The sequence below is a fragment of the Dromaius novaehollandiae genome, chromosome 3 (genome assembly GCF_036370855.1).
Source record: "Dromaius novaehollandiae isolate bDroNov1 chromosome 3, bDroNov1.hap1, whole genome shotgun sequence".
NCBI classification, from domain to species: Eukaryota; Metazoa; Chordata; class Aves; order Casuariiformes; family Dromaiidae; genus Dromaius; species Dromaius novaehollandiae.
The window spans coordinates 99,590,781-99,617,133 of NC_088100.1; the positions used below are offsets into that span (position 1 = coordinate 99,590,781).

General features: G+C 36.2%; 1 protein-coding gene across 4 annotated transcripts in view; it reads right to left on the minus strand.

The window, feature by feature from the left end:
- PLEKHH2 (pleckstrin homology, MyTH4 and FERM domain containing H2) overlaps positions 1–26,353 on the minus strand; it is a 58,290-nt gene that overhangs the window by 8,207 nt on the left and 23,730 nt on the right. For 3 of the 4 annotated variants that reach the window (XM_064509589.1, XM_064509588.1, XM_064509590.1), the window contains 18 exons: positions 24,806–24,988; positions 22,053–23,038; positions 20,976–21,051; positions 20,498–20,592; positions 19,722–19,866; positions 17,444–17,580; positions 16,583–16,693; positions 16,234–16,320; positions 15,582–15,740; positions 14,843–14,923; positions 11,734–11,895; positions 11,457–11,636; positions 10,503–10,611; positions 7,703–7,815; positions 5,418–5,597; positions 3,535–3,632; positions 2,890–3,067; positions 1,029–1,184 (listed from right to left, as the gene is read on the minus strand). In XM_064509589.1, coding sequence (XP_064365659.1) covers positions 1,029–1,184; positions 2,890–3,067; positions 3,535–3,632; positions 5,418–5,597; positions 7,703–7,815; positions 10,503–10,611; positions 11,457–11,636; positions 11,734–11,895; positions 14,843–14,923; positions 15,582–15,740; positions 16,234–16,320; positions 16,583–16,693; positions 17,444–17,580; positions 19,722–19,866; positions 20,498–20,592; positions 20,976–21,051; positions 22,053–23,038; positions 24,806–24,988 — 3,236 coding nt within the window. The remainder of the gene's footprint in view (positions 1–1,028; positions 1,185–2,889; positions 3,068–3,534; positions 3,633–5,417; positions 5,598–7,702; positions 7,816–10,502; positions 10,612–11,456; positions 11,637–11,733; positions 11,896–14,842; positions 14,924–15,581; positions 15,741–16,233; positions 16,321–16,582; positions 16,694–17,443; positions 17,581–19,721; positions 19,867–20,497; positions 20,593–20,975; positions 21,052–22,052; positions 23,039–24,805; positions 24,989–26,353) is intronic. The other variant, XM_026123287.2, reaches the window with a different exon arrangement.

Sequence of the window (26,353 nt, forward strand, 5' to 3'; positions counted from 1 at the left end):
CTTCTCTTTCTGCTGCACGCTGGAGTTTTTGAGGTCCTTTGTAGCAACAGTTTGTTACAATGTTTGCACAAAGTTTGTTGTAATGCAGGAAGAGTGCTTTCTGATGAGCAGTGTACATGCATGGGTGGGCAGATGGGGAGGAGGCAGCACGGCAGCTCTGTGAGCCCTTCTGGACTTAATGTCACCATTCTTTCATAAAAGAGCCTTTCTGGAAGCAGCAACATGAACGGCTTCCAAAGGAAGTTCCAACCCTTGCATTTGCCAAGAAAATAAGTATTTTTTTTTTTATGTTTTGCTTTCCATGCTGTAATTATTTCTGGTGGGGTAAGAGAGCTGATCGTGATGACCCTGCTTGTTTGTCACTAAGACCTGGATGTACCTTCCCTTGTGACTCAAAGTGCAGCTGTGAACACTGGCCAAGGGCTGCAAAAGACTACTTGATAGAAGCACAAAGAGTTCAGTATTTTCTAATTGCTTAAAGACCTGGAAAATACCTAATATTTTACTAAAAGAGATTATATGGCATTTTGCCAATTTTTACTGCAAATCATTTAATTCTAGTAGTAGAAGGAACTAAAACTTCAGAATCCAGAACAATAAACCAACCATTGAACTGAACCCTAATTATTCTGTATTTAAATAAGGAACCTTTTTTTTTTCCTCCCCAGGATCCCTGCCCTAGTATCACTGACCTTTTGGACTTTAAATGGTCATCTTTTGGGGCTATACCAGAAATTCTAACTGACATCTTTAAATGCACATTGGACTGCAATTGCTTTTTGATTTTAAAGGACAGCAATTAGTAACAGGTTACTTTCTTCTTTAACTCCAGCTGTTACTTCCATGACTAATATCAGTCTCCCAGGCAAAGCTTTCAAAAATATCTCACTAAATGAATTTCAGCAATTGAAAACATGGTATTTTTTGAGCCTGGTAAATGTTTTCCTTTACATTGTCAGAAAAGAGCTCTGTAAAATGAAGATATTTTGTTGTTTTATATGCAGAGCTCATTAAAGCCTCTTGTTTACCTTGATGTTCCCTTGAAGACAGTGCTCTATATCCTTGCCAGAGGGATCATCAGAAAACAGTGCAAATCCTGACTGAGCTGGTTTCCTCATTCCTGTATCCTGGTTCAGGGTGTTCAGAAATTCCTCCACTGTGGTTGAGGCATCAAAGCCAACAACCTAAAAACATGCAAAATATATTTTGCTGTCAAACTTAAAAAAAAAAGTAAGATTTTTAAGAATAATAATATACCTCTAGAATAATAATGGGGATAGAAGACCCATTCCATTCCCTGTGAATAGCTTATTGTCATTGGAACTTTAAAACTTCCATTAAGGGTTTGGAAAAGAGACAAGATTTCTACATATAAAGTCAATTTAGTGGAGTTTCTCTCCATCAAAAGATTTACTAACCTCTCAGCAGATTGTACCTATTGCATTTTGTTTATGAAACGAAAGGTCACTAACGAAATGCATTTCTATTTTTTAATTTTTTTGTTTATACTAGTCGGGTTTTTTGCATTTGCTACACTTGAATTTATTCAACAAAAAGCAGTCTAGTATGTGAGATTTTGTGGTAAACAACACTTAAAAAGGAGGAAAATTATCACTTCCTATACTTTTCAATAGGATGATGAAACAAATGAGATTATTAATCATTTTTCATGATGTGCAACTTCAGAAGGATATTAGATTATCTTTGTCTTGGCAGATCTGAAATATTTTGTAGTGTTAAATCAGTGCTATATAGCCTTCTAAGATTTGTTTCCCGAATTCTATTTTTTTGTCTGTAATACTAGTGTATTAGCATTTTAGCAAGACGTTCTCTTAAATCTCTTTTCTGAGGGCTTTTTGCTGTATTTGGCATATTGAAGAAGGCATTTTACTCTAATTGGGAAAGAAATGTCTTGGAAGATGGATCTTGGAAATCCTTCTATTTTGGTCTTCTCAGTGGTGGAAATTTAACCAGTACTGCTAAGTCTAGCTTTAGACATGAATACAGGAGTTTTAAATACCACTCTAAATGATTATTTACTGAAGAATGTTTATCCCACTGAAGTAATTTATTTTGTAATTACATGTTTTCATAGCCCTTGCAAGAATGCTTTTTTGATCAATAAATAAATAACTAATGAGCAGTTGTTTCTTTTTTATCTTTAACTTCAGTTTGAAACTTTCTAAGATGAAGATTTAGATATATTTTGATTTTTCTGTTTTACTGGACACAGTGATTAAAAAGGCTTAGAGAAAAAAAAGCAGAGTTTTCTTCTGTGATAAAAAGATTATTCAATACAGCTTTCATTTCATTTTAAAAGTAATTTTCTATCTAGGAATACTGTAAGTTGTTAAAGATCTTTCAGCCAGCTCCCAGTGTTAGAAACACAACTTGAACTAGTCTGCAGAAAGTTTCCTACAGGCTTTGACAGATGAAGCCCAAAAAGAGTTAAGAAGGAAGCTGTGTTTGTTCTCCAACAAATATAGTTATCCTTCAGTGAGTGTTAATGGGAGTCACAGATGTGCTTTCAGGCCTTCAGTGACATATTTGACTTTCAAGATTTCTGATGAAAGGAATTTAGTACCTTCCTCTTTTCTGCAGTCTAATTCATTCATCTGGTGGTCAGGTTAAATAAGAAACAAAACTTTAATATTTCACATTCTTAGGCATTTTTTTTCTTTTAAAGGATTCTTTTTTTCAAATCTCTACACTTCATTGGTCAAATATGATTCAAGTACTTTGTGCCTTCCATTGCTAACACTGGCAAATATAAAACTTGAGCCATATTTACCTTAACACTTATAATTCTGTTTCTGATATACTGCTCCATGAATATGCTAATAGCATGAGGTTGGGACAGCTTAGATTTTGTGTTATACTTGGCATTACCTGATATATACCATTCATGAAATGAACTGGAATGCTAAAGGGCAGGGAATGGTGATAGGGATTTCTCAGAAGGGTTGAAAGGATTTCCATTCTGGAAGGTCTGGCTTCTCGGTCTCCGTTCTGCTGGGTACGCTCTACACAGCGCTGACAATATATTGCGTATTTCCCAAACTCAGTCCTGTGACAGAAAAGGAGATATAAGGCATTTTTTGTGGACTGACTGAAAGGACAGTTAACTGTGAGTAAATCCCTTAGGAGAAGTCAAATGGGAGGAGTACGAAGATTTCACTGCAAGATTTCCAACACATTTTTTCCATATGGATTTAGAAGGAGAGTAAGTCCACTGAAACCAACAGAGTTTTGCTAAAGATGAACATGGCTCAGAGTGTAACTGCTCTATTTTGGGTTTTATGCTTTTGCAACATATAGCCAGAATTCCATAGCAGAATGTTTTCCAAAAAAAGGGATAACTTTTCCAAATGATGCACAGAAGTAACATGTACAATAGTTTAGTGGCACTGGAGCACAATTCTATTAAAATGTATTTAAACATTTATGTTAAGTTCTTAAACATTAAGTAAAGACTGAAAGTAAGGTATTTAAGAAAGATTAGCCACCTAGCTGGTTAATAATGTTCAGGCACACCTGGAATCTGCGTTCTTCTTTAAATGAAGTTTAAGAAGCCAAAGGAATGGGTGCTGGGGGAGAAAGAGTCCAACGCAGAGAGCCAAGAGCTGCAAGCCCTGGACAAAAGGAAGACATTCACTGTTTTAAACATCTTATAAAGTAAGACTTTCTGTGGTTGCTGGCCAGCAGTGCAGCTTACTGTGCCAAATCAAATAACAGACAATTGTAAATTGGAAGAAAAAAATAAAACAGAAAAAAAGCTGAGTAAATGTGGATGTTACCTCATCAGAAGGCCAAAAATGCTCTCTTTCTATTTACTTGTGTAAATACAAACATGTTTTACAGCATGTTTATTTGGGGGCTGGAAATGGGAGAGTAGGTCAGTTTGTATAAAGAGCAGTTAATATACAGGATAAAAGTATTAAGGCTGCAAGGTCGAGCACTAAGAAATGAGGAGAAGCCTGTGCAATTTTAATTCAGCTCTCCTTTTCACATGCATTATGATATAACACATAAAATGTCTTCCTCCTACCAAATGGATAGTAACTATTGAACAAACAATTATTCAGTATTTTTGGTATATTCTCATAGTTCAGAATGTATCTACAAGCCTCACTTAACGCATACTACTCTCATGTACTCTGGGTGCAGACTCACTACTTTTGCAACTACTTTTCTCACCGTTGTACCAATGGTTCAGTTCAGAATTTAGAGAACAGGGTTCTTCTACCTGATGGGCAGTTTAGTTTATCTGACTTGCCTGGTGTCAAACAGAAATTTGACAGCACAGGCATAGATATACCCTATTATTACATACTGTAGTTTGTTGGAGGATGGCATCACCTTTGTTTCAGGAAGACACTGTAATAGAAGCAAGTATGGGAGACTACAGCATAATTTAGTTAATAAACCAGGACTTAAAAAAATTGTGTGAGGCTACCAATATTTTACTGAATACATTAACCCTTATAATCATGACAGTGGCCACTACTGATGGCAATGATTTATTTACCTGTACAGAGGGAGGGCCTTACTAATGGTACAAAAGTAACAAAGGACTATAGTTACTTTAAACTGATCAGCTGTATGTAACTTGAGCTTGCACTAACTGACATCAACATGCTATATCTGTCATGAAAGCTTTTTGGGCGTGATGCACATACTGGCCACACTCATGATATGGGCAATTTCTAGATAATACATATGCCTACTGGCCGTATCCTACTTTTTTTGGCAAGTTTGAGGAGAAAAAAGTGTCTATTACAAAAGCCTTAATATGGTAATTTCCTTTCTCATTTTCGGATTCATCTCCTTCTGTATGTATTGCTACATCGCATGCACTATTGTTCCAGTTCTGTTAGTGCTACAGAGTACTGTCTTTCCTTTCAGTTTTAATGCATTTAGTTGTAACACATTTGGATACCGCTGAATAGCTGGCAATGGACCAAGGTGAAAAATTACAATTATATATGCATTATCTGGCATGTAGGTTGTATGCAGAATAGCAAGAGACAATAAAGGATGACATCTATCAAAAAAACTGGGCATATCTGAGATGCCACAGCAGAGCTCACTACAGCTTTTTTCACACATGTCTGTAGAGCCATGTGTCATGCGGTTTAGTCTGCCACGCTTCCTGATGCAGCACCTATCTTAAGAAAGATGTAGTAAAAGACAGGAGAATGAGGTTCCATATACTATGTCTTACTTAATGCTTGACTTGAAGGGAGCCAATTGCATGTTCAGCCTTTAAAAATGAGGAGATGTTCTTTCAGTTCTTTATCTGACTTTAAGTAAGCGGATACTACAGCAGTGCAGATCCCTCTGTCATTCTTAACCCTCTCTGCACAGTTCCTTCACTGCTGTTGTAATACACACCATTAAGACAAATATTGGGTTACCTGTATTGGTCCTGCCTGGTTTTGTGGATGTCGACGTCTAGTCTGTTTAATAAGCTGGCAACAGATCTCATTCTGAAGTTCAGGATGTGTGAGGCAGATCTGCAAAGCACTTTGGGCCAAAGATACGTGGTAATCAATGGCAGGAGAGTCAACTGCAGCATTTATAAACAACTGGCAGGTCTAGATATAAAATAATAAGTAAGTGAGTTTATATACAAAGCTGCAACAAATCTTTTAGAGGTTTTGCATAATAAAAATAAGCTGAATTGAAGTTTCAATTAATCAGTATATCAATAGACTAAGAAAACCCTGCTGTCTCTGCTAAAAGAGGTGAAAAATAGCCAGAATGGATGAAAAGCTAAACAGAAAGACTTAAGAGGAAATAGCTTTTAAAAATGCATTGTTTTTAAGATTGGGGAAAGATAAAGTGAGGCAGATATCTAAATGGAGTGAGCTGTAGTATGAGCTGGAACTGTTGTGGTGTTAGGCAAGTTTAAGGACATACTGAAGGTAACTTGCCCCTGTCACAGGGGTTTAAAACCCAAGGTAGACAGCTCACAGCGGCAGCCAGTATAAAACCCTTTTGTGCAAATAGTGAGCACAACATGGCAGAACATGCACAAATAAAAAAGCCATGACTCGTAAGTATTTGTTTTGCTTCTTGGCTTTCATTGCTATTTTTACTGTGAATAAGCATAACCTTTCCTATTGCCAGTACTATCTTAGGAAAGTTGAGTGGTGGTAGAGCTGTACTAGAAGAAAACTTATATATCACTTATTCCATTTAGTCTATACAATAATTCTCTTGGTTATGATAATTAAATTCACTTACTAAAACAGGTGCTTAAAGATGAATTTTCAAAGTATATAAACAAAATACAAGAGATAGATGGAAACTCGAGCCTATCCGAAAACAACATGAATGCACAGGACCAATTTTTTCAGCAGTGAAATAACTGAAGCACTACCTTCTCTGTTTCTAAATCAATTTTCTACCTGACTTTTAAACTGATTTATACAAGGTTTTAATAAAAGTTGCATGAGCCATCTTTTTCTTATTTATTTTAGGCAAATGTCTGTGATCTGAATTAGGTACAAAATATACTTCAGAATGTGATTTCCACATAGATATCTGTTTATTATTATGAGGGAAGTATAAATTTAAATTTTCATGCTGTAGGACTGCAGAAAATAAAATGGAAGTACTTTAAAGTACTTCAAATGTTTCAGACAAACAAGCTGGAAAGTTTGTCTACAAGTGACTGTGACTGAACATATGGTGCTTGTCTTGAATTCCTTTCTAGATCCTGACCATTACACCAAAATTCCCAAGATAGTTCATGCTGCAGGGAATTTGTGCAGTCTCTGTGGAGACAGTTCATTTATCCAAGTACTGTGCCTTCCAACTTGTAATGTATTGTGCAGAATGTAATGTACACAAAATGCACATTCTGTAACATACAGATAAAACAGAAACGATATATATTTTTTTCTGAAGTAGACTTAATGACATTTGGTTAAAGTTCAGGAGAGGTTTTACTTGGGTGAGCATAGGAGAGGAGAAGTAAGGTTAATGGAATTGCAGCACCCTCCTTCTCATAGTTATCAACCATCTGGCCTTTCACCAGAAAAGATAAAAGGTCTTATCTGCACACAAAAATGCTCAAGAAATTAGCTGAAGCACAGCAGCTATGAATTACTGTACTTCTCTTAACCATAAAGCCCTTTCACTACAGCTGTGAGATACACATATGTGCATTTTTAAAGGTGTACAAAAATCTTTAAAAGTGAACTCATAAAACTGTTGTGAAATACTTTCAAGAATCTTACTCTGTAATATTTTCTCTATTTATATTACTGGAACACATAATTATTATTTTTCATCTTGTTTCAGTCTTTCAAGACTGAATTGCTACTCATAGTAAGAATGTTTTCTTTTTATAAAAAAAGAACAGTAGAATCTCTGCCTTCTATCTCAATTTGAATCAATCCATGACTGCTTAAATCAGAAAATTTGGCTTTGTCTAGTTTTTCTTCAGATTTTAAAAATGTCTTCTGTAGTATAGCTGATTAAAAAAGTATACAACAGAACTGTCACCTACCTTTGTTCTTACTGAAATTTGACTGACTGTGGTGAGATAGTGTGGGGACACTCTGCTACTGTCTGTCCACTAGTTAGTTTAGTCCCTCCACTAAAGATAAAGGAGTAAATTTCTCTTTTCAGATCTGTTGAACATCAGCCAAATATATGCACAAAATTAAAAACGCATTTACTATGATTTTACCTTAAATAATTTAATTGCTTCAGTTTGCAAGGCCTCTGATGGTAACGTTGTAAGAGGGGAAGCAATTCCTTCTTTGCTGTGGCAAAGGGTAGGATGTCTCCAAATCTGAGAAGCTGAATGGATAAAATACATGTTTCTTGCAATTAATAATTCAGTACTGTAAATTTAAACTTTGGCTCATCATTCAAAGAGAAACAAAACATTAGACAAGCTTTAGCAACAAGCTTCATAGCTCAAGGATCATTTGGCTCACTGTTAAAGTACTGATAATTCTGGAGTGAATTACAGAAATACTTTAAAAGTATACCTTTAACACTAGAACACTACTTTTCTCATTTGACATTTCAGGGCCAATTCTGGTAATCAGAAACAACTGAAACTTAAATTTTATTATTATTTTTTTAAATGCTCTAGCATCTTTAAAGACTGCAAACATCTGACTTACCATCTAAAAGGTGTAACCTTTAACATGACAGCACGCTAACACCTCATTAAATAGCAACTCAGGAAGAAGATATGGCCTCAAATAGATTCAGAAGGAAAGCAAATGCCCATCTAACCATTTCTTCTAGCAAGTACCTATTCTTTTCACAGTTGCAATTTTTCTTCAAACATTTGGTCCAATATCTTTCTGCAGACTTAATTTCTTCCAGATTCCACACTTAAAACTTTTGAACTCTTACATGTATTAGAAGAGTCCAATTTGCTAAATCAGTCAGCTTCTGAGAATGTGGATTCTTCCCTAAGATGTCATTCCCACCCACAGACTGAACTATTTCCTAATTTTATGACATTGCTGCTCGAAATGGTACAGAGGCAGGTCACTTTAACAGAAATACTAAGTTGTCTGAGTCTGTAAGAAAAATAACAATACATTTCGACTTCAGTTTGCTTAGCTCATCTTGATTCTAGACCCAAGAATAGAATACTCTTGTATTTAATGAAAGTCTTCCAGATTCTTTGGGATCCAATGTGGTATTTCTGCCAATGATAGCATTAACTGAATCTCTTGCCTACCCAAGTGCTTCTTTTCACAACACTTGCAAGAAAGAAACTATCTTTAAAGCACTAATACAACTAACTGAACTTAATCATTACATTCAAAAATTATTGTGGGAGTGGGAGACAGACACACACACAGGGAATACAATCAAATGAAATTTGCTGTCTTAAGAAACGAGAGCAAAAATTCTTAAGTTTCGGGGGGAATTGGTTTTTTTGTTTTGTTTGGTAAAGCGAGTTCTCTCACTCAACATTGTTGCATCCCTTCACTGTTCACATGTACCTAAGTCCATCTGGACTGAGTACAGCAATATTGAGAAGACAAATTGCCGAGGTAGAGTCATCTCCCTCTCCCTACACTCTATAACTTCTTTGGGCCTCACTGTATGGTGGGGTCAATAAAGATTCTCAGTGAGGTAAAGCTCTTGGGTATTAAATCAGTTTCTTTCTGCTGAAACTCAAAACTACCTCCTATGCAGTAGTGGAACCTGGCTTCTAAATTTAAGTACCTGTATCTAGAAGAGTGAGAATGAGTCTAAAAGATTGCTGGCTACCTTTTGTTACAAACTGTGAGACTATTCAAAATAATAAAAGTTCTCAAGACCAGTTCCTCTAATGTCTAGGAGGTTTTGCATGAGAATAAAGAATAATTATCTGAGCAAGAGTGTGCAAGACAAGTCTTCAATGTGCTGGCACAAAATGTCAGTGAGTCTGTCAGTAACTTGTGCTTAAAGAGTCAGAATTTGACAACCAGTTTCTTGCAGACAAAGAAACGACATTTGCTGTCTTTAAAATCCAGAGCAAAGTGGGGATGTTCTGAGTCTGCTGGTGAATCTATCTGGTGAATATTAGCACTGCTCTCCTTTTGAAGCTACTAGTCTATCCATAGCAGCATGGGATGTGACGGATGGCAATTTTTGGGGGGACTAGTATAACATTAAGGTGAGCTGTCCCTAGAGATGAATTAAAAGAGGCTTGAGTCTTCCTTTTACCACAGGCATATTAAAGTATATTTCCAACTGAACAGAATTTGGTGTTCAGAACTGTACTAACACTTGCTCTAATTCAAGAGGTTATATAAGAAATGTGAATTCAAAAAGTTTCCTAAATAAAACCATAGAGTACATATTGTTAAGGTAAACTTGGTATTATGAGGTCTATATTCTTCCTTTAAGACACACTTTTTCTGTGTAGTATAATGGATCAGAATTTGGAAATGCAGTTATATACCTAGTGGTATATAGTGACATTTAAAAAAATCCACTATATCAAAGGGAGTTGGGCATCTATTAACTTTTCCAAATTATTTCCAAATTATTTGTCTGTTCTACAAATACTATTCTTAATTCTGACCTCAAGCAGAAATTCCATTCTCACTGATTTCAATGTCTTACAGAAAAAAGGCATAGATAGTTGTATTTATTCATGAACAGGCATAACTTTGTTAATGGTTTTCTTAATGATACTTTAGACTAGAGATTCAAAGTGCTGTCACTCCTGTTGAAAGTGTTTTACAAAGCAGGTTAGTGTCAGTAGTCCTGTTTTACAGAGTGGATAGCTCTGCTGTAGTAGAAAGTCATTCAGAAAAGTAAACCTGCCAAAAAGGTTAATGGTTTTACATTGACCAAAAAAACCTAATTCCACATGTATGTGCTCATTAAAAGGTCTGCAAAGTATGCCTAATACTGTAATTTGTACTGTTTTTATTACAGAAAATTGTCTTACAAACTTAGGATAAGTATTATCTGAACCTGGTAAGTATTAAAAGATTAGTATGTTGAAACAGAAAGAAACTTACTGTTATCACCTTCCGTATTTAATAATTTGCAAACAAGTTGTTCAAACTCAGATCCAACATTTGCACTGGTACTTCCAGCTGCAACTGTCAGATGATAAAGCCATGTGTCCTAAAATAGAAAAACACAAAGCAGCCCACTCATTTGTTCCACCAGTTTCTCAAGAACATTAAAAACAGTGAGCATCAGTTTTTGTAGGAATTAACTCAGAAGCTGAATGTTGGAAGGAGCTCTTTCATTAAGATTTTTCTCTCAACTCAAAACATCGTCATATGCACCTGCTGAAGCCCAGAGGAGCTGCCCTTTGTTTTACTTTTGCACCTGTACTGATGCTCACCCTATGTTACAAATATTAAGTGGGGAAGACTGAACAGGGCTCTCTTCAGAACAGGGCACTCTTCTTTCTTTTACCTTCAGAAATCATTGCTAAGTGATGCAGGGCAGCAATCAGAACAAGGTCTACAAGATTACTTAAGAACAATCAAGCAATAATAATAAATATGTTTTTTAACTGTCTCTCTCACTTCACTGATGGAAGTCTTCCCTACAGTTAGTCTGTGAAGTTAGTTATCAGTGAAAATAGTAACATTATCCCAAAACGTCTCAGGAAGGTCTGCTAAAGGTCTGTCTGCAAATCAGTAAAATGTGAGCGAAACTATCAATTTACAGCGTATGTTCTGCGCCATCTCCTTATGTAGGCAAGCCTGCATATTTTTGGATATTTTAAAAAGGATTACCTGTGTTAGCACTGGCTCTCAGACAAAGTTGGACCAGTGTTCATGAAGCAGGACTTTCTTTGTTTATTATTTCAAACTACAAGGTAGGTGGCATAGCAAAAAAAGTAACTTGATCTCAGCTGCCCTTCCCCCCTCCCCTCCTCTTTGGGAAATGTTCATATCATAGCACCATAGTCACAGATATGTGATTTAAACTCAAAGAAAAAGTCCATTTATTACCTTCTCATGTTTAGAACCTATAAGAAGATAAGTGGGTCCTTGATCTTTGGGATGGATAACAACAGTGTAATGTGTTGATAATAAACTGCGGCCACTAGCCTCATAATCTTCATCGGAATCACATGATCTATCAACTTCTTCAACCTTAGCCTCCCAAAGCTTGATTTGACCAAGAGGAAACTAAAAGCAAGTAAGAGAAGCAGTCAGAGAGCAAATACTCGCTTCAGTGCACACTACTTTTATATCTCTTATTCTACAAATAGAAATAGAAACATACCATCAATACCCATTTATATTTATTTACGTCCTGCCAAGGAATGCCAGATAAACCAGCTGTTATAAACAGCAGAAGCAGAATGATATGTGCCGAAGTCCAAGAGTGAGCAAAACTGTAATTCCATTTGCAGGTCTGCTTCTCTATCCAATTAATGCAGTAAGTCTGTGTTACAGGGAGAGAGGAAATTCTTCAGACTCTCCAGTCCAGTTCCAATCGAAAATTCCCAGTGTCAAGCCTAGGACCTTAATCATCATCGCTTCTTTGAGAGGACAGCACTGTACTGTTACAGTATGTAGATTTGTTCATGCTATGCTATAAGTTCAAAAGGTAAATTTTTGGTGTGGTGGACCTTCTCAGTTGGTTTCATTCTCCAGCCTGACAGACCACAGTACTTAAGCCTGATGTTCTATATATAGTTATGAACTTTTATCAGGAAATATTCTATATAAAAAACTGTTCAAAGGGAAATTTTCATGGAAGTAATTATTGAGTACCTAATATGAACAGGAAACCACAAAGAATCCAAAAACAGCATGCCATCTTCACAACGAGGTGACAAGACTATCAGAAGATGACAGTCCTTGCCAGCTACTTTACAGAAAGGTCTCTCCCTTCCTACAGCACCACTGCTCTTTTTCCAGCCATTCAGGCATCGGGATGTTCAAGGGAATATTACTTAATGGTGCAGTGAAGAAGGTTTGGCTATTGTTTCTGTATTGCTTGTGATGTCCAGCAATGCTTAGTGATTTGGCAGAAAGAGAGAGGATATGTTTCCCTTTGGCAAAATGGTGGTTGGTCACTACTGCAACTAGATTCTTTCCTGTGACATGTTCATGTGTAAACCTGAAAGAAATAGTCTTAAAATATCAGCAACAGTGAAACGCACCTGAGGTTGACTGTTAGCTTCTCAGTAATACTGTTTAAAAATTGAAAATGTGTGTGGAGAGTAGGTGGCAAGTTTGACTCAATCAAGAGTGGGTTTCTTGAATTGTGATTTGATAAGGTGACCAGTTAAGATAGTTATTTTGAAGAAAGCGTTGCATAGTGGTGGCTTTTTATTCCACTCCACAGATTAAAGATGCATGTGGTGTCTTGTGTTTTCTATAGTGCTTCTGAAACATTTAACTTTTGGAACAGGATCGATTCTGAGGATTAAGCGATGCCATTCCAAATACAAGTAGTCAAGACTGACTTCTTCACTAAGTGGAACAGTTTAACTAAAACACCAGAGGCTGATTTTTGAATATGAATTCCATTTTAAAAGTAGTCCACTTGAATGGATTCCATTACTGTATAACCACTGCAGATTGTGTAATTTATTTCTGCACACTCACATTCAGTTACAACAAATATGTTTTTAATTAGCAAATTCTTGAATATTAAAAATGAACTAGCTTTGGAAAACTTTGCTTATGTAGTATTCAAAAAAAATACTCTACTCATTCCTGTTCTATTACAAGCTTGTAAATTAGTTTCAATTTTGCTTTAAAAAAAAAGCAGTAAAACTTGTTCCAAATGTGAAGGAAATATTCATGAAAAGCCATCAAACTTCTTAGATGTTTCTAAAGGGCTGGCTAACAAACAAAATCTTAAAAGATAGAAAAGTGTAAATTCAGATGCTTTAAAAATAGAGATTTCTTTATAGGTGAGAAATGCAAGTTAATTTTTAGCATCTCTGTAAAATAAGCTGGAGCCTAATACTCTGAAACAACACTTATCTGATTCCCTGGCCCTATATTACACTTTCAAGGACTAATTAAAATAAAATACTCTGAAGGATGGTTACTGCTAAAAAATTTCTCTAGCTCTATATACAAGCTTTAGTTGAATGTTCAAAAAGTGACTTAAAGAAAAAGGAAAGGATAACAAAGGGAATAACTAGCTTGATCCAAAGACTACGAATTACTGGGTCCAATATGACAATTTGGATAGATTAGGAGTAACAAGGGATATTTTCTGTATTTTTTTAAACTGTTTTAATGGCTCAGTGGAGTTTTGACGTTTTGTCAAACATCAACTGTCTACTTGGTGCAGCTAGGTAATAAGCATATGAAATAAATGTTCATAATTTCAGGGGTATTAACATGAAGAATTCTTGTATACTTCCCCAAGATCGTTTTCCTGACCAATCTCCATGGTCAAGATGCTTGTTCATGACACAATACAATGGGAGTGAGACAACAGCTAAAAAGTGTGTCTAGGAAGTGTCCTTTTATCAACCTCAGTAGGTAAATATGTCTGGAAATATTAGGACTGACAATATTCAGAAGAGTGGGTAGAGAACCCAGAGTTAGGGAGGGTCTTTTGGTCAGGCCCAAAGTGGAGGAGCCAGGTCTTGCTCTTCTTAGCTCCTGGTATCCTATAGGATATTGGATGTTGTGAGGGCACCTTAACGCTTAATGGATCCCATTTCTTTCTTTTCTTCCTTGAAACAATTTTTTCCTAAGTCTCAGAAATCATTTGCTCTTCCTACTCTTTCCTTCCCCCATCTCCATTTCTGTCCACCTTCTCAGCTGAGGGCAGTGAGCTCTGTTTCCGTAATTCTGGTGGGGAATCAGAAACGATCCCCTCCCCACTACAACCACAGTGTAACAAACTTTCTGTGGTCTGCTAGGCTTTTTTGCCCTTATTGCAGCATTGTGGAGGCACAGTGACAAACTGAAGAAGAGGATTTAGAAGTCAATCAAAGGATAAAAAGAACATTTAATTTATTGAGATTAGCAGTCGCTGCGCTGCAAACATACATTAAAAAGGTCATCTTCCAGAAGGGAATGAGGGTCAGGTCTTTTTTGATGAGTCTTACACCTGTCAGAAAGGGAGTCCTGAACTGTCAGCTTAATCAGTGTCCCCTTTGGCTAAGGATAAGAAGATGCAGAAAATGTATTCAGTCCTGCAGGAGAAGTAGACCAACGGGTGTGCCCCGGATTACTGCCTATTAGATAGGAACCTTGCAAATTGGCAGTCTGTGAAGTCTGAATGTTTGTTAATCAAAATAAAATGGGAATACATTACCCAGGCCAATCTGTATCTTACTATGACTGTAATTTACTGTTACAGTCTTCCCCAGTATGTAGCTTTCATTCACCGAGGAAACAAATACGGGACCTACCTTGTCTTCTTGATTACGGAAATAATAAAGAATTTTTCCAACTAGGGTACACCAAACCCTTTTGGAGTATCCATGTTTCACCTGAAATTACAGAACACTTAGGGGCAAGCACAGCCAGAGAAATACAGATTACATTTCACGTTCTCTGAACTTCGGTGATGTTTGGAATAAACACCTTGGTTCCTCTCCGCATGAATAGACAAATGCTTGAAACTGCTCAACTCAATTACAGACATAAGAATTAAAGCATTAGATGCTCCGTCCAAAGCTCAGTGTGAGTTTTTCATTTGGCTTTGGATCAGGCCTAAAGCAATGAAAGCTGACGAAGTAAAAGATTTGAAAACAAAAAAATCCATTTATACAGTATTTCTTACTATCTTGAAATACTCTGTCCCAGTGAATAATGCTGAGAAAAAGAGTTCTCTACTGAAATAAAGTAGGTAATTACCTACAAAAACTTATGCATGTGTCAAAGTACCATGAAGTGCAAATGAAGAACTCAGCACAGGAACTAGTGAATCAGAAAACAAAACACAATAACCAAATCAAATCTCAAACAACCAAAAGAAAAGTTATGCCAAAAGCTGATGAGTTGATAGTCCTTCTGGACTGTTCAGCTTGTAAATTAGTGGGAAAGCTATTTTGCTTGCATTAATTTTATTGTGGAGTCTTTTTCATCCAGATATTATTTTTAATAAATCCAGAATAAAGCATATTTAGGGAAGGTAAGTATTCTTACCTTGGTAAGTAATCCTTTCATGGTTGGCTTGATTTCAGGCTGTATGAAAAGGGGACTAGCAGCCTGTATTTTAAGAACATTCTGTAGTACTTGGATCCATTCTTCTAAGATGTTTGGAGAATCTGCAGTCAGGTAGTATGTTCGTTTTTCTGTGGTCAACTATGTAGTCATAGAAAAGTCGTGAGCTTTAAGAACATTATACATTCCATCCCACAGCTTAAACAATGTAGTTTCACAAGTTTTGGGTGTTTATTTTTCCTCTAGCACTTTCCATTAATGAAATACTTGTTAGCAGGGCAGAGCAGGCAGACCTACGCTTCCTAAGACCTTACCTGAAAGATTCCAGGGCAAAAGAGTTAATGAAACTCATTTTATCTCCTTTCAGATAACTTCAGTCAATCCTAATGACTGGTTCCCAAGACCACTCTCTTTATTTATATCTTTATTTATATCTGACCTTTGTAGCAATATAGACAAGACCATCTAAGTTTAGGCCTTTCTATCCCTAGTTTCTAAAACTGAAATGATCCTGTTTCCAATGTAGGGCATTGATTAATTCCAAGTCTATACTTCCCTATTGGACCAAAGGGTCAATTTTGGGGATGAAAGAAAAAAAATAAACATTTAAAAACAGAATGAGAAAAGCAGGTACCTGAATTGTTTGTTTTCCATCACCCCTTTCAATGTGGCTAGATGCATTTAGCTCAATTTGACCTTGAGGTTTTCGAATTACGTCACTCTGTATGGAAAGAAAGGAAAAAGAAATACTTCTAAGCTACCACCAAATAGCAGTAAATAATTATAGAACTCCTTTAGGCATTAATCTTGCTCCATACTTCCTATTTAGACATGAGTATCTTGTATGCCTCTTGAGGAACTGAGTCCTGAATTGCTGTCTAATAGCTCATACCCCAGGAACGCATTTATTTTCCTTCTAACAGTTTTAAGGTCTCGGTAAATACAGGCTAATACTAAAGAGCAAATAAGTTACATATACTTACTGGAGATTTGTAGTATAGTAATTCACCTCCTTTAAGCACAAACCACCGTCGTTTCCAGGTCTTTACTTTACCACCCATTTTTAACAGATATCCAGATTTTTCCAAAGGTTCCTAATTGTTTAAATATTAGATAAAAAATAATAAGGTATGCATATATACCTACACCCCCCCAGAGATGTGTAGAAATACACACACACACACTTTAATGATTTAAAAGTGCACGCTAAGTAATAATTACAGTATTTTATCAGACTTGAATTCCAAGGACAGTTTTTACAAGCATCAATTATGATAAATGCCACAAAGGTGGGACAACTAATTAATATCCCTACTTATAATCAAAGTACAGGAAAGAAAATAAATGATTTGCCCAGAACTACACAGAAGATTGAAGAATGGAATATAATGACTCCAGACTTTACTTTCTGATTTCTTCTATTAAAAAAAATGATGACATCTTTCCAAACTTTGGGCCTAACCTGTAGAAAGATACAGAGCAGTGCAATTCAGAGTTCTGCACAGACATACTTTTATTGTGAGCTCCAGTAAAACAGAGTTCAAAGTTTTGCTCTGTGAGGAAAACTTAAAATAAATTATTTTCATCACCAGTCAGTTGTCTTCTGGAGTTGCCTGCCTACTTCCATTCACTACATAAAAATCTCAGAATTATCTTCCACTTTGTCTCAATTATTATAGTCTTCATATGGCTAACTTACTGTTGATATATTTTGGTATTTGTAATCATAATGCAGTCTGTGAGTGAGCAAGACTGCATGTAGAGATTTGGTAGCATTCTTTGTATATAAATATACAGATAGCACAAACACGCACACTTATTCTGTCAGGAACTACACTACTCACGTTTTTTCCGTTATCGCTAGATGAGGAAGAAGTTTTAGGAAGTTTCTGCTCTGGCTCTGAATAGTCTGTATCTATTGAATATGCATCTGGAGGAATAGCATAGTCACCTTCTGAGGTCATAGAAGACAGAGATACACCTGAGTTAAAAGAAGAAAGATGTTTCTCTATATTTTTTATTTATCATATTGTAAACAAGTGAGATCAGAATATCCCTGCAGAAAGAGTATCTGAGCAGGATCTGCAAGCAAACACGAGTATCAGCATAAATTCAACAGGAACCAAACATTTTTTTAAATATCAGCCCATGAAAGAAAACAAATGCAGGATCTTTAACCAAACTAAGCAACTAAACTGTAGGAGAGCTGTAGGTGCATGGCCTTACTCTGCCATTACTACGGATTTTTATATAGACATTTTCTAAAAATATCTGAATTTCAGATTTGACAATTGTTTTTAATATATTAGCTTTAGTCCTAGAAAAAATGCACCCTATTTTCAGTTCTAGTGAATCAACAATAAAAATTCAAACTCCTCTCTTATTCATCACAGAAGTAATTATTTTTGAACATGTGAGCATGCCCTTCAGTAAAGACTTACTTTCTGAGTACTATTCTATTCTGAAAGGTGACTTTCTAAGATTGAAATGAAGATTTCTTGTTTACTTTGTTTCTCTAATTTAATTTTAAAGAAAAGATCACTTTCCTCATTTCTCTGGTAAGTCACCTGGACTTTGAGAATGATTTCTCCTCTTCTCATGTAACATCTTCAATATTAAAGACACAGCAAGCTAACTATGCTCCTAATCAAATTTGTGATTGCGTCGATTTTTAAACAATGTGATCTCAACAAAAGTATGTACCTATGTGCTATGTGGTTAAGAAACTCTTCTATGCATGAAACAATGCAAGGATGATCTGCTGAGAAGAAAAAATGAACAAGCAGAAAAGTTCCAGTTTACATACACGGATGTAAACTGGAGGTGATTTGAGCTATTAAATTAGCTAATTTATCTTTCCTGTTGTGCAAGAATGTAACATGAGATGCATCTGCAGCCACAGCACTTTTTTTCGCTCAGCGACACGGAGCTGCTAGGAAGCAGCAACCATGGGTCCTTTTTACACTAGTGTGGCAAAACTTAAGTACATCACTGGAAACAGGACAAATGTAGACAAGCCCTTCAATCTTTTCTATCAGCATTACACTAGAAGACAAGGGTTGTAGCAGAAATCCAGTGACGGAGTAGACCCAGGCAGGGCAGGCTACATAGCCTTGCCCTAAGGAAGCTGGTGAAGAGAGCTCTGAAGGAAAATGAAGGTAGTTCATCCCATGTGACACTGCCAGGAGGCACAGGAAATGAAACAGCACCTCAGTACCACTTGGGGCTGGCACTGAAAAACTGCTGGACCTGGTGGACCAGGACCTACCTGCTCAAGTGTGATGTTAGTGAAGCTCCAGTTAATTGGGATTTTAACACGCATAACTTGTGCTACTAAATAATAATACTCCGCATTTTCAAAGCCATGTATAGTGGAGGATCTTAATACACTTAATGAACAGTGAACCGAGTCTCACTTGCATTACCCAGTGAAGAAAACCTCTCAGGGAGATGATAATGTCACCCCATGAGGAAGCATTATATTTTTCTATGTAGCGAAGTATGTTATTTTCATTTTGCATATGGAAAATACCTAAATGCCTAGAGCTGTAAGAGTTGTGTTCCTTAAAAAAAGGCCATTACTGGATTCAAGTGTTTCAACTAAGTCTTTGCACAGGATCTTAAGACAGTGACTATCCTTTATCGCATGAGATGACAGAACCAAATATTCTGTAGGGGAACTTTTCCACCTGCTTCTGATAATGTTAAACTGCTGTTTTGTTTTATAAACTTGAATATATTATTTTTCTGCTGGCAACTACTTTTAGGTCATTTTACCTACATGTAGTTCAAGGTCACAGGAAATCCTTGGCGTGACAGAGAATAGACAGAATGGAGCATTTTGCTTTAAACGCAAGTCACTTTTCCTTCATGACAACAGCTAGCTACTAGATTACTGCCTTAAAAACTCACTTATTATAACAGCAATATAAAGGAAGCCAGGTATAGCTGTCCTTTCTCCTGCTTGGATAGATTTGGGCTTTGACAATGAGATAACAGCCTTGATCCATGTTTAAGATATCCATGTTGTTTAAGGAAGAAATGCATTTCTATGAACATACTGCAAACTGCCTAGTTTTCCAGACTTCCCAAATGTTACTTGTTCTTACAGTTTTTGTGTACCTCGTTTCATAGCCCGAGGACTACCTGGGCCACTTCTGCTTCGAGAATCGGACTCAGAAGTCCTTGAGCTGGACCGAGAGCTGTCTTCTTCCTCAGATCCTGAAGATTCATCTATGAATGGGCTGTTGCTTATTTGAGTTGCCTTCTGCAGAAATTAACACAACATTCTTTGCAATCTTGCATGAAAGATACCAGTCATTTCCTTCATACTGTGTTGGAGCTCTGCTGGCTTTATGACATTCAAAACGGTTCTTATTTGGGTTGTAAGGTTTGGCACACAAATGTTGACATCCAGCTGAATTCCCTGCTGCCCTCTGTATCCTCAGCCACCCCCACACTTAAAACAGAAAACTGAGGTAGCTCAAGGCTCGGGTCTTTCGAAATTGCAAAAGGCTGCCAGAAAACAAACAATGCTGTGATTAGTTACTCTGGCTATCTGAATATAAACAGCCTTGGTGCTGACACAAAGACATTTCTACACACACACACTTTTAATTATGGCATTGAACACCGTGTAGCTCTGTTTAATAATTAACAAGCCTTTGGAAAAAGTCAGCAAGGAATCTAAGAAAAACTGACCTGGGCTGGTAACATTTTATAAGCAGCAATATTTTTTGTCCAGCTATTTGACATTTCCATTACCTCTCAGGCTCTATGCTCTCTAAATGTGATTTTATGACATTTTTGGCCTGGTAGTATCAAATGTGAAACAGCAAGTTCTTAGATGTGAAGCCTAATGGTATTTCAAAATTTCTTATAAGCGATAATACAGTTACCCCTTTCAAAGTTGTGTAGACAGGAGTGGTCATGTTCTTATATATCAGAGATGTATATAATCCAGATATGGAATATGAAGTTAGTGAAACAGCACCTAAAAAAAGCAACATATTGTATATAAATTATCTTCCTAATTTTACCCTCCAATTTATGAAATTTTCATGTCATTTTTTGCATTGTACTGCTCTGCTATAAAAACTAACCCTTTTTAAATTGAAAATATAATCTATCACCTCAATACCTGGTACAGAATCTTCCGAATGAATTGCAAAGAAAACTGGGGTGAACGAAATACAAATTCACCACAGAGTCAACAGGCAAAGTAAGAGAAAACAACAGAAGATTCTAGATTACAAAGAGCAGATAAATCTTTATAAAAATATCTTAGAGGAACACGGGAGATTTGGGCCTTTCTTACAAATCACCGTAAGAAGAGAATTTTTAGTTCCTGAGACAATGAGCAGCTAAACCACTTACTTTTGCTAAGAGATTCCATGGTGAAAGCTTCAGACACCCTTAAGCCAGATTTGGCTACAGCATAAATTCTGCTTTCCTAACACAAAAGCAGAACAGATTTTATGGTAGATAATTAAAACATAACAATCATTTTTTTCTACTTAACCTCACCATAGTCTTTGCATGCATAAAACCATGTGATAAAATGGGTGATAAAATGGTGTCATTGGTAGCAGCAGAAAAAATGCAACCTTGCTTTTTATACTTCTCACCACATCTATAGTTTATTTCAACCTTTTTTCACACAATGCTTGCCTTTGTATCTAACAGTTCTTCTTAAAAATACTAATATCAGGAGCCAAAGGAGCTATGGCAAGAATATTTTATAATGGAGATCTGTATGTTAAGAACAGAGATCACCATTATGGAGGCAACTTCTCAACACAAAACTGTTCAAGCCAAAATAACAAAATCCATTATGAAAAAATACATACTGAAATACATTCATAGCAAAGGTGCTACACTAAGGCATTTGTCATCTCTGAATACTAAAAGGGACGTTAGAACTGCAAAATCAGTAAGTCTAGACTAAGTTAATTTTGGATTTTGTACAAAAATATTAATTTCTATTCTAATTATCTTTTGGACTGATGGCTTTAAAATTCTACCTGGAAATGTGATCAGTAACATCTATAATCAGTAGCTGACCTATGTTAACTTATTGTTTAGATTGTGAATGGTACATGGTTTATAGCAAAGTGCGGAAACCAACACTCTCAGGCTCTGTTGGTGTTAAAATAAATAATTAAATAAATACAGTTGCAAGCATTGCCTCATTGGGTACATACGAAAGGACATATATAACTTAGAGGCAGCCTGGAAAAATTAGCCTTATCTACAAAAATAGTGACTATGTTTTTAAATGCTGTGCTTCAAATCAAACTTGTTTCTGAGTTTGTCCTCTTAGCTACTGTTAAGTCAACACTCTGTCATCATCAAACAGAGAATGAGAAAGGTAGAGACAAGAAGAATTATAAAAGAGAAGCATGAAACCAAATTAATTTTATCAGTAGGAAAAATATCTATAATTATACTTACCCAGGAGGGAAATCGATGCAATGGTGGGGTTGGAGGTTTGTTGCTAGCAGTCTTTTTTGTCACATCACAAGGTTCCTGGGCTTCAGCATTCTGCATTTCCGTGCAATCATAGGTGAACACTCCTTCGTCACAACCAATCTCCATTTTCTCTAAAATATCTGTATCTTCTCCATCCACCAGATCAATGTCTGTTTCCTGAGGTCTCCATGGACGTATCATGCTTATAGCATTTCTATTTCTACCAAACATCCTGTCAGAACTCAGCTGGGGCTGGCTTAAATGCTTTTTTGCCAGTGCTAAATTTATACTAAACACATTGGGAGTCCGTAACTTTGGAGGTGGCAAATTTGAGGGAGATTCTGATGGTGTTATGCATGGAGAACCTGCAGAAGTTGCTAGAATTGGGTGTTTAGGTGTTAGAGCAGGGGTTAAAATTGGACTTGGGGTATTTGCCTCACTGGATGAGGACGAATAATCTAGTCTCTGAGATTGGAATTTCTTATTCAGTTCATCTGAAGAGCTATCTTGGTCTTTCTTTTTACTTAGGTCGGAGTTGCACTTTCCAGCTGGATTGTTCTGACCTTTTCTCTGGGACCCTTGCTGCCAGGAGTACAACTTTTTGTGCTGAGTCCTTTGGACACCAAAGCTCTCTTCTTCAAACAGAGAACTGCTGTCATCAGATGCTGTCAAATACATTTCGCTCCCCACTCTGCTGTACCTTGTGTTCTCTTCAGATGTGTGGCTTGAGAGAGTTGATGCACACCTGGACTTTAGTCCTTTATTGTCTCCTCCATCCTCATCTGAGCTCCAGTCACTGCCAGTAGTGCAGGAGTTCTTTGACATGTCACTGTCTACATCTTTTGACGAATAGCTCACTCTCACATTTTTATTCTGCTCTGATCCAGAGGAACTTTGTGGCAATGACTTCTGACCTTTATTGCTGTCATGTGCAGGACGAGCAAAGGTAGTTTCCAGGATATCCTTCTCTAGAAGAGAAGTACAATGAACATGAGAAAATTAATTTAGCACACTTGACTTCTAAAGGATTTTGTTATAATGCCGGCAAATAATAGGTAGGCAATCATTTTAAATATGTAAACACATTTAATATTGTTGAATTTTGTAAGTAATAAACCTTTAGAAAATATTATACATTTTAGAATGCAGCTGAAGTTGCAACAGTATTTGCCAAGTACTGTAACACACTTTATTATGTTTAAAGGTAAAATCAAAATAAAAATGGCAATAACTGCAAGGATGAGCACAGTGGAGCCAAATTTTAGCATAAACTAGCATGTGTGAAAACCAAAAAACTAAAAAAAAAATAGGCTTAAGAATACATATACACACACACACACACACATATATATAGCTACTAGGTATATATATCTAGCTGCTTTATTAAATTTAAATACAATTATAAAGTTGATTAAAGTTTAACAGAAAAGATTTACATTAACAAATCAAGTATTCTGAGCTTTTCTATAGTGTTTACATATAGAAATGCCTTCTATAAATATTACTGTATTCCCAGTGGTAAATGCTTAATATACAAAGAGTGGCTCATGAAAAATGCTTAAGGAAAGATACTGCACTAAAATAGCTCTGCTTATGCAGAGCATTTTCTTTTACCTGGTTTTGTAAGAGAGAGCTTTAGCTTGAAGCATGTTGGTGAGGCCTACATGCTTCACCCGAATTAAAAGAGATGTGTGAGATAGGACTTTTCTACACAAAGACACCTGGGAAAGTTAAGTTTATGTTACATAGTTGTATAAAGTTAGAGTAGACTAGATAAGCAAACTGTTTTAATTTAGTTCAGATTAAAGTAATTAAATTAGAAAAGTTAATCTACTGCTGTGTAGACAAGCCTGAGGTTCTACTTCCCATCCTTTTGCTTAAAAAATTTCTTACTTCCATTTCCTCACCTATAAATACGGAAGTAATAATACACACCTTTATAACGAACTTGCTGTCATATAGATACACAAAATATTAATAGGATCTATTTCAGTTTCTGATTTCCTACAGAACTCAACTTGTAATTTTGTGGAGAAAATGCTGAAGTCAAAAATAGCACTGTGAGACTTCAAATGAGGGACCAGAGAAGGCGTAAGAGTCTCCTGCCTGGAGTCTTCATTTTTCCAGGGAAGCAGCAAGCTGCAGTGGACTTGCTTATGTTTGTAACAGCACAGCAGCACGTCAATTTGCTGGCATTACAAGACTTCAGGCTTGGCTGGGGAAATTATGTGAACTGATCAGAGAATTTCTTCCTTGTTTGGATAGGAAACAATGGTGCAAAAAGATGCCTAAGACTCCCTTCTATTTTTCTGTCCTTGATCAAAATAATGAACAATTACTGAACTTCTCTTGTTGAGCTAAGGCATAAAACTAACATTGGGACACCAGTGATAGCATAGATAAAACACACAGAAACAGGACTTAAGTGAGACACTACACAGGCATAAAAACCCAGCAGCACTGCTCACCCTGGGGGACAGGCAGCCTGACCTGGTCCAGAACAAGGTCCCTTCTCAGCAGCTAGAGCCCTCATCAGCCACTGCATGCTGCCAAACAAGTCATTTGTGACATTACTGAGAAGCTAATGCTCAACAGGATTTCTTACCAGTAATAGAGAGAGAGAGAGAGAACTGCTATGCACTTTGAAACAGGCTGGTTTGGATACACTTACATAGTTGTCAACTTTAGTTTTCCACTTGTGTCAGAATAAAATGATAGTATTGACAACTAAATACCTAGCATGTTTTTGCCTTCAGTGTACTCTGACTCTTTAGATGACAACTTGCTTATTTCTTCAGATTTAGGAGATGATTGAGGACTTTTTGCTCGGTTTGAAAAGCATCCAAAAGTCAAACCGCTTAGTCGCTGACCTTCTCCAGGTTTTTGTGTTGAAGTAACCAATTTCTTGCTCGCAGCTTCTAAAGAGCAATAATTCAGAAATCCAGTGTTAATAGATTATGGCAAGCTATGTTACTAGCTTCCTTTACACTACAGTGTAATTTTACACTAGTGTAAACTACTACTACTATATTAAAAGAAACTACTAGTGCAGTTTCTTTTAATGTAACTAAAATTTAACAGAGAGATAATTAACTAATTTATTTTAGGAATAATCATCTACAGGATACCTCCCCATATCAAAAGAAACCCAGAGCTAAAGTTCCAGTTCTTAAAGATCGATTTTCTACTATAGAAAAAAAAGAAATGATTTCTTTTAACAACTTTATATATACATATATATACACACACACATATATATATATAAAAACATGCATTTAATACAGAGTGAAAACACCGTGAAAATACCCAGTTTCATTCTGCTATGACAGAATAGCATATACAATATGGGAAGGACTCTAGAGTAATAGTATTAAAATATGTCATGGCCTTTCCTTCAGATAAAAAGAGGTTCTCCAGCAAATCTAAAGGAGTAAGTTACCAGGTTTAGAAGCTATACATCCAGGACTTCAAGAGGAGCTGAAAGTACAAAATGATTAACTGCCTCAAGAGCATGCAGTCTCCCCTAGGAACAGCTATTCCATGAGAAGCTGACATGTGGCACTGCTGTTTATCCCTGTTTTTAAAAGGTTCTGTGGCAGATCCATGAACAAAAGCTCTTATCCTTACCTGCAAACTGTTTAAAACAGTAATTAAATGACTAAAAAGAGAATAGAATAGTAAGGTACCTAAATGATCATAATCATGGCCTCTGCAAATTTCTTGGTATTTTTTGAGTGTATCAGTAAATGTGTGATACAAACCAGTTAACATATATCTTCTTCTTAAAAAGCTTTTGAATAGATCTCTCAGAAAAGGATGACTAAAGAAATTAAGTACTGAAGAGTAAAGACTTGGTATTGATTAAAAAATAGTGAAGAAAGAAAACACAGTTTCTTCATTAATGTAAAGTAATACTGTTTGGAGGGGATGCTCCCCCTTCTCATATTTACATTTTATATTTTTTTAAATTAACTATATTCAGTCAGAAAGGAACCTGGGTGTCGGAGTGGCTGAATGAAGGTTTTGGATCATTGTGGTCAAATGTAATAATTAAAAAAAATCAGATTAGAATTCTGATTCCCTGCTGAGTATTTTCTGGAAAGGCAGATATAGATAAACATTCTTCTATTCCTTAACAGTGCTAAGATCTCCTATCTTACAAATAAGTGAAAGTAAGGATCTGAAACAAATTCAGCCAAATATTACCACTTAAAAAACTTCTTTAATAACAGAAAGAGAAAAATCCATTCACCCAGCAAAAACCAGTTGTGGTTTGTTTGCTT